The sequence below is a fragment of the Trachinotus anak genome, unplaced genomic scaffold, assembly GCF_046630095.1.
Source record: "Trachinotus anak isolate AG129_WGS33_773 ecotype Australia unplaced genomic scaffold, CSIRO_AGI_Tana_v1 ptg000028l, whole genome shotgun sequence".
NCBI classification, from domain to species: domain Eukaryota; kingdom Metazoa; phylum Chordata; class Actinopteri; order Carangiformes; family Carangidae; genus Trachinotus; species Trachinotus anak.
Window position 1 is genome coordinate 5,918,477 of NW_027273879.1, and position 8,594 is coordinate 5,927,070.

The 8,594-nt window shown below is 40.9% G+C and overlaps 1 protein-coding gene across 2 annotated transcripts; it reads right to left on the reverse strand.

Annotated features, from left to right (window-relative positions):
* Positions 1-271: 271 nt before the first annotated feature.
* On the reverse strand, positions 272-5,057 carry dipk1b (divergent protein kinase domain 1B). Of its 2 annotated transcripts, none has more exons than XM_071466177.1 (5): positions 4,457-5,057; positions 3,774-3,908; positions 2,667-2,774; positions 2,031-2,207; positions 272-1,726 (listed from the first exon to the last, which is right to left on the reverse strand). In XM_071466177.1, the coding sequence occupies exons 1-5, from the start codon at positions 4,520-4,522 to the stop codon at positions 914-916; spliced, it is 1,299 nt and encodes a 432-aa protein (XP_071322278.1). In that variant the 5' UTR covers positions 4,523-5,057; the 3' UTR covers positions 272-913. The 2 variants fall into 2 exon arrangements, with proteins under 2 accessions (XP_071322278.1, XP_071322279.1); XM_071466178.1 differs by having other exon boundaries at positions 768-1,726; positions 3,888-3,908; positions 4,457-4,659.
* Positions 5,058-8,594: the final 3,537 nt, after the last annotated feature.

Genomic DNA, 8,594 nt, shown 5'->3' on the forward strand with positions numbered 1-8,594 from the left:
TTTGCAGGCATGACCGATCATTGCGTTAAGTCGGCGGAGCGTAGTGATGCAATGCAGTGCAGGCTCCCCAGAGGGCCTGCACTGCATTGCCTCTGTCACTTCAGCCACAAGAGCCACTAGAAATCCTGAAATTGTTGTTTCAAATTAAATTCACAAGGAAAAGTTTGTATCTATCCATCTGAGGATTTCTGTGAGAACCTCATCATTCAATTTTTGACTTTTCTGTACTGACATGAGCAGTTTGGATAAATGCAATTTTAATCACAGTATGTTGAAGATTAGTTGAACCAGTTAAGTTTATTCATGGATTAGGAATTCATTCAAGTTTAATCATGTCTGACTGTCCTTTACATCTCCAGCTGTTCAGTTCAATTTGAATACATCATTTCAGTGCATTAGTGTATCGTACCTCAACTTCAGGTGCAGATTCATTTATACACAGGAAATAACAATGTTACACTAATATTTACAGTTCTACAAAAAGTATTACACCCTGCCACAGTTTGACATAGTAGAGACAGAAAAGTATTCTCTGGAACCCAAAATTATCCAGTATGTTTGTTGCTTTATTTTAAAAACAACTTATTTATGTACAGAATTTTTCAAATAAGATTATAGGCAGTGCCCTGAGGTGTCTAAAGAGATGGCTGTGCTTCTCAAAATGCACTGGAAAACAAAAGCATAATGGGGCTTGTATGAGATTTTAAGAGAATACACCAGCTTCGTCTGCTGTTTCATATTGTCTGTTCGTTAGTTCACAGCTTCCTGTTGTTCACAGTCAATGGAGAGTGAAACATTAATAACCACCACCCTCTAAAACATTTGGCAAAGTTTCATAAGCAAAAAATACTGATGTTCATGTAGTAAGCCACTCATTATGTAGAATTACAGATTGGATAATCTCAACCTGATTTCAAGAGTATTGAGTGTTGGAAATTTTCTTCCACAGTAATGTCTTCAGGTTGTTTAGGACTAGTGAGTGATGCACCTCCATCTGGCTTGCAAGGCCGCTGAGAGTCACACAGGTGCGTAGCTGCTTTTCCAGATCTCCATGGAGGTCTGACGGCGCTCCGAAAAGCAGAAAATCTTGCAACAGCACACACACTTTTGCTAAATTGGGCTGTACAACCTCAGTATTACACTGCTTCACTAGTCGATCACAGGTGGCCGTGCAGTCCCGGCCATAAGTACAGTCTGCGTTAGTCTCACATCGCCGCCCCTTCAAAAATCCCCGGACAACTGCCTCAGATGCCACACTGCGCAGGTTGGCCATCTTGCAGTCATACTTTGAATTGTAGCCCACATGGTGAGGACTGGCATCGCATATTAAGAAGCTCCCGTAGGACCCGTGGAAGACCTCTTCCACAAACTCCAGCAGGCCGATGGTGATGCGAGCTCTGCGGGGCCAGGCTGGTGCAAGCCAGTGGTTCAGGCTGGAGCTCAAGGCCTCTGGGACCAAAGCCTGCAGGTAATGAGGCACCTCTATCCTGTAGAGGGAGCTGTGGCCCACACGTTCCGTCACATACAAGTCTCCACAGAAGCCCAGCAGCTTGGGGGTGTGCTCTTTCTCCTGTAGCGCCACCATCAGCAGGAACTCATTGATTTGGAGAAGAGCCCAGATAGATTTGGCCTCTGCTAGAGACACTTTGCCATCCTGGTTGACATCAGCCAGAGTAATGACTCTGTCCACCAAGGTGCTCAAAGACGGCTGCTCACCAAGGTTAGCCTGCAAGTAGGGGGTTGACACTGTTTGGTTAAATATGTGGTATAAATGAAGAATATTTTATTATAAAAATATTTGAATTAATGCATGCATGCATGTCATAGAATGCTACAGATATTTACCTAGCAATTATGTATCCAAGATGAATTAAACACATTGACACACAAACAATTTCCCAGTGTTTGTGCATGTTACGCTCAATGAAACAGAGTATTACATTAGATTAGGTTGTGCTTTCTATGGCGGTCGTTGTTCCATATAAAATATACTATGGTGAGAGATTGTAATTGCTGAGAAAAAAAATAACCTTAAGGAAACTGTGCAGCATCTCTTTAAATTCATCCATAGAGGTTCCACGAGTGGGTTTGTCAAATAAGCTCATCTCCTGTCGCAGTACAGAGTCTGGAGCCCCGTCAGTCTTGACAGGATCCTCGATGCCACACTTAATCACAACAGGTCTCTCCTTCCACAGTCCACTGTACACCTGAAAATATAAAAATGTATCATTAGTCAGAGAGTATGCCTGCATGTGTGTTATTCAGTCAGGGTTAGTGCTTCGGGACTTTTTTTTAATACAGGCCACAGGTCTGTTTTCAACAGTTTCACGTGTCCTCTTACACAAAAACTGCTTAAAAGTACCATTTTCAGATGGATGACCTTTTTTTTTTTTTTGCAGTGAGCCTGACATCAATCATGTCTCATACTATATGTGATTCAAGCATTTTTCCTGCATTCCTTCATTTGATGTTATATATATATATATTTGAGTATTTTTCATGGAAAGATTCTACTCTCCAGTTTTGTTTTCCTGCAGAAATATTAGCAGAAAAAATAGGAAATTCTGAGTTTCAGACTGAATTAAAAAAAAAAAGTAACATACAGTTGTTGCCTTTAGCCAAAACATGTTATGTGGGCGAGTGTACAGTGCATGTGTTCATTTTACCTGATGTGTAGAGGAAGTGGACATGCAGCGCTGCAGGGTTAGACTTCTCTGATCACACAATGCCTTGCAGGATGAGCCTGATATTATGCCCCTTCTGTAATGATCACACTGCAAAAGAAAACAGGAAAGGCACTACATTATACACAGGAAACAGTCAGTACAATCCCTCAAGTGTTTCATCCTCTTGCTAAGGTGACTTCAATATTTACTTAGCATTTCAGGATTTGTTTATTTCTACCTTCACAATGCACCTCCTCTCCCATTCCAGAGCAGTCGTGTTCATTGATCAGTCACCAAAACACAAAGCAGCAAGAGGCAAATCAATCAACTCTGAACATGATGAAAGTCTCATCTTATTAGCACAAAGACTAATCTAAGCTGTATCTTATTGGCCTTTGTTTACAGTTTCTATAACATTATTTAACAATGTCTGAAACTGCGGCACACACAAATGTTCAACTTCACGTCCATGCACACATAGAAACATTAACTGTTATGCAGACTTGATTATTTGTTGTAACGAGGTCACATCATTGATCTTTCATCGTGCATTAATTAGTCTCTGATTTGTTACCCTGTTAATTGCCACCATGTTCCTCAGTGTCTCATTAAATGTCAGAGCCTGTTTTGTTGGCAACAGCTGAAAATGCTGAAAACGGCTGGGCACAGCAGGAGAGTGGTTAAGCTATAGGCTGTATTTTTACCCAGCGTCTAAGGCCATGTATGATGGAAGAGGTCAACACAAGCAGCCCCCAACTGTCCCTCCTCTTCCTCAACAGACCATTCTCCTGTTTGGTTGTCCTACCATATTTTCATGGTTGCATCTCGACCACACTTTACAAACATCATAACTGTATTGCATAAAGCATGCCTGAAATGTCCTGACCCCGAAATCTGATCCTAATGTGGATTTCGCTGCCACTGATGAGCCATTTCACTCAGTAACGTAATATTTAATCAATGGTGCTGTGCAAAGCATGAACGCACAAACATGAAGACATGTCATCTAAATTTCTGACTCCTGGCCTTTCTGTAGCATCCTGACATGGTTACTGTCTTGTCACCATTATGCTGATGAGTTTGAGAGTATTGAGAGACTGTACGTACAATGACCATGTGGCAGACATGCCCACGGCAGAGTTCAGAGTAAGAGGCATACTGCATGTAGATGACCCAGCTGGCGATGAGGATGCCCAGCCACGCCAGGAGAAGGTACTTCACCTTAATGGCTGGGAGACGACTCTTTGGAGGGCGGGAGAGGAGGAGTGGATGGGCAGGAGAGGAGAAAACACAGTACGATGAGAGAACATGACAACTGATCATAACATTTCCACATATTTTAAAAACATAAGTGTTTTAAGACTGTTATAGACCAAATGACTTTGTAAGACAGATTTCTGCAGTCTGTGTTAAGATGTTAAAGTAGCCACTAAGTATCTCTGTCAAATATTGTGGAGTAAAATGTAAATATTTGACTCTGAAACGCAGTGGAGTTGGCCTACATCAGCTCAAGGACTAAACGCACTGATTTCCTTTCCACCTCTGGGGCCTGCACAATAACTGAATGACCAGCTGGTCACTTGACCTTAGACCAAAACCAACATAGCTGAGTTGTTGACGTGTAGACTCTAGTTGCCTCATTTTTTTTTTTTTTTTCCAAGGCTCACGGCATTTTGTGATGTATGTGGACTGGACGCAGATGCCATCGAGGCAGATATTGCCCTGGTAGTTTGACGTACATGCAACAGCGACAAACAAAAGCAGACTGGCATCATGATGCCCACACATACCTGCAGGCCTTTAGACAGCGGGCAGAACAGCACCAAATGGACCAGCCTCCGCAAAGCCCTGGGCATCGTGAGCGACTCGGTTGGGTGGCAGCGGAGCGAGAAAGCAGTCGTCCCCTTCCGATCACATCCTCACAGCAAGCCTCCCCCAAGCACCGCAAATGACATTATCAGGCGCATATCATATCATATTTCCCTCAGCCTGTCTTTTCACTGCACCAACACGGGGTCTCTACAGTATGGTTTCGTAATCCCGTTTTCAGATTATTCGCCAGAGGAAAAAAGAAAAGAAAAGAAAAAAAAAAAGGATCAAATGTGCGTCCTTGAAATTAAGCAAATTCAGTTTTGCAGAAATCTGCATTACAGCCCAGGATAGGGAGCTGCTTCTCGACATCCGGCTGCGATCACCAGCTGCGTGCAGGCGGCCACTTCATTATGCCATCACATGAAAGTGGACACAATTGTGACACAGACACAGCGACTGTTTCTCCTGACGAGCGCACAACCTCAGCCTCCCAGCGACTCATCGCTGCGCTCGGTTAAAGGGGAAGGTGAGGCGTCGGAGCTGAGGGATGTTTTCGTACCGCCGACTTAAATCTCCTCTGCGCTTCCTGCCTTTCTCACTGAGAGGCGAAAACAGGTCAACTGCACTTCCTGCCCATCGATGCGGGCTATTATCCGTGAACGTGGTTGATCTCCTGTTAGAATACTTGTAAGCCAAAATTCAAAGAATAAACTGGTGTCACACCCCATAAAATCTTACCGATTTTCTTTTCGTGTCCATAGCATAAAGGTGAAACACCTAAATACCCACTTTTCATTGCTATTGACATACTAGGACTTGCAATTTTACTGTAACATTTGTATTGTCCATTGTATTCTTAATTTATTATGTGGTAATTAAGCCCCACCAAAACCAAGAGGATGGAGTAAAGATTAGATATCAGTCATCAGATGAGGGTAATACTAGTTACAAATTAACACTCAGTTTAAAAAACGCATTGTATGCTTCATACTTTTCCTTAAAATCAGTAAAACTAGGGGGAATAAATTAATATGTAAGTAAATCTCAGCTATAGAAGTAAAGAAATATGCCAATTGACTTGACTGTTAGAATGAATTAAGGCACAGCTGAGTATCATTAGCAAATGCATGTAAAGGAACAGGACTGATTAACTAGAAAATGCAGTTTCTGAAGAAATCGCTTCTGCACATGCTGAAGCTGAACTGCGTTGAAGCATGGAAGCAGTAAAAAAAGTAATAAAATAAATAGAAAGTACATGAAAGACTGAGCTGCGTTGCTTTATGCAGAGACAACACTCCACATTCAAATTTGCTCTCAAAATGTACAAGTTTATTGGAAATGGCTTTCACATAAAACATGTAGTTGAGCACAGTACAGTTGAATACAGTACGAGTACAAGTGGCAAAATAACTATCACATGACCTTGTCTGACTGGACATCTATGTCAGTTCAACAGAACTTTACATCACCTTTGTTAATATTTGGTAATATTGCCTTTAAATTGTTTCATTTGAATCATATGTTTCAGGCAGCCTACCACAAGCTTCTGACAATAAGTTGCTGAAATTCTGGCCCATTCCTCCTGAAACCTGACTGGTAGAACTGAGTCAGGTTTGTTGCCCTCCTTGTTGACGCAGCTTTACACAAATGTTCTATCTGACTGAGATCAGGGCTTCGTGATGGCCACTCCAATAACTTGACTTTGTTGTCCTTAAGCCATTTTGCCACAACTTTGGAAGTATCCTTGGGGTCATTGTCCATTTGGAAGACCAATTTGTGACAAGCTTTGTTGCTTCAATATATCCACATAATTTTCCTTCACCATGATGCCATCTGTTTTCTTAAATGTACCAGTCACTCCTGTAGCAGAGACCACCCACTACATGTTGCTGGCAGCCCTGTGCTTCTCGGTCAGGATGGTCTTCTTCAGCTTGAAGGCATCACCCTTTTTATACAATCATGGCCTGCACAGTGCGCCATCACTGAAATTGTACAACTCAATGGTGCAGAAGGTGTGTTTGCTGTTGCAGGATTTACTGCTTTCTGAAGCACCTCCAGACCTCCGTTGGAATCTGGAAAAGCAGTGATGCATCTGTGTGGCCTATCAACTTCCTGTCTGAACTTTTCAAATGAATAACTTAAAATAAAGCATTGCTTGAAAAATAAACAAATTGTTTGGTTTTATTGTCTTTTATAGCCATATATAATACAGCGGGAGTAAGTCCCAGTGATAGAAGAAATGGTTCTGTGGATGTCTGTGTACAGATACAGAGCAGAAAAGTGTTAAAACTCAGCACGCAACATTCCCTGTATGTGGCACTGACAGTATGAAATTCAGTGTGGGAAACTGTCTGAGAAGTTTTGAGTATATGAGTTTTACACAGTTTTCTGTTGTGTATCAGTACAGATGTTGACAAAACTAAATCTTTTACATCTTTGCAAAGCAATTCTGATCATTTTTCATAGTTTCGATTCACATTGTCTAATGTAAAATGTAAAATACTAATCTCTTCTACACAAGCACTTTTTTTCACATGCAGAAACTACAAACTACAAACAATGGAATTATTTCTGAACATTACTTAAGTTCAAAACCATTTTGACCCTAATTTGAGCCCATACAGTTATCAGGTGCAGTCATACGCATGACTTACCATTTCTTGCTGGTTGTATGGGACCATAAGGTGGTGTCCTGCCCCGAGGTGGATCCTGGCATCCCTATGAACACATAATGGTAACTGTACTAAATACAAGGACATAATAAACAGCTTTTCTTTTGACTATGAAATGTTTTTGAAGCATTCAAGGACTTCAGAACATAAGAGATTTAGCAATCATCCATTTAATCATGTACAAAAGTATGAAAATTAACTATTATAAATTTACTAGTTCAAGCACAACCTGCAACAGTGACACTTGATAGTGGTCCAATCATTTGTTTATAAAAACATCTGGTTGAAGTGGTATTTTACAGTTCACAGAGTTTTGGTCAGTGAAGTGATAAATCAAACAGAGATGTTACTGTGTAGTTCCTCATTATTTTATTATATCACAATGAGTTGTTTCACAACAATCAGAGACAGCACCTTTCCAAACAAGTATTTTAACCATAATATTCAAACCACGTATATATTAATAATCACATCCAGGTGATATTTCTCTGATGCATTATTGTGTGTAATAAACAGAACATAATTTAACTCATCTTATACATTTAACCACGGATCTGTGTGGAAAGATGATTACATAACATACAAAGCAACCAGAGTCCAATCAGAGTGCAGGTTAGGGTTCAAAACCTCCAAAGCTGTTGGACTTAGCAGGGAGTTGATTTCTTTGTGCAAACATGGTATAAGAGGATGAGGGTTCCTGCTTGGGCCAGGTTTGTTTGGAGAACGGCGTGATGAACAGGGGCCACTGATGGTTCACTGCTGACATCTTGTTTTTTGACGTCTGTATTTAGCACACATCTTCTGCCCAATCACCGCATGGGGCGCTGTATAAATGGTGCAGCTCTCCTTTCCTCTGTTTCTTCCCCGCCCCTTCCTGCTCATCTGACATCTGCACAGGGGGTTGTTTGGTGTTATTCATATTACCAGACGCAATAGAGAAGTTATAGAGGATCTTTGATATTATGCTTACTTCTGATCCCAGTTCACAGCAGGGATGCAACCATCTCTGCTCACAGGGCATAAGTGAAACAAAGATCCACTGTAATACACAAGTATTTAGTGTTATTAGAAATTTTGTGATCTCCCATTATAGTGAGTTTTAACAAAGTTTGATTTGTAAAAATAAATGAATAAATAAAATACGTGTAAGTATGTTATGTATATGACTCCATATGTGTAACTTTTCAAGATCAGCCTAACCTAAATACTTCTTGCACGTTTTTCCAAAGATCTGACACACATCATAAGAACCACTCAATATTTACTTAAGTGGATAGCTTATCTCGGCAAAACCATAAAAGAAATTGCTTCTCTAATAAACAGTTTTTTGGGATGGCATCAAAACTTTATTCAACTATTTGAACTGAAATAAACTCAAATGATTTTCAGCAACAGCAGTGATGACCCCCTCCCCAGGTTTCCATTTCCACTGTGGTGCTTGTCA

Excerpts from the sequence above, each read along its gene's own strand:
- dipk1b (XM_071466177.1), bottom strand. The coding sequence starts at position 4,522 with ATGCCCAGGGCTTTGCGGAGGCTGGTCCATTTGGTGCTGTTCTGCCCG. Across the intron at positions 3,909-4,456 it reads CGCTGTCTAAAGGCCTGCAG|AGTCGTCTCCCAGCCATTAA; the intron begins GTATGTGTGGGC and ends CGCCCTCCAAAG. Across the intron at positions 1,727-2,030 it reads TGCTGCACAGTTTCCTTAAG|GCTAACCTTGGTGAGCAGCC; the intron begins GTTATTTTTTTT and ends CCCTACTTGCAG.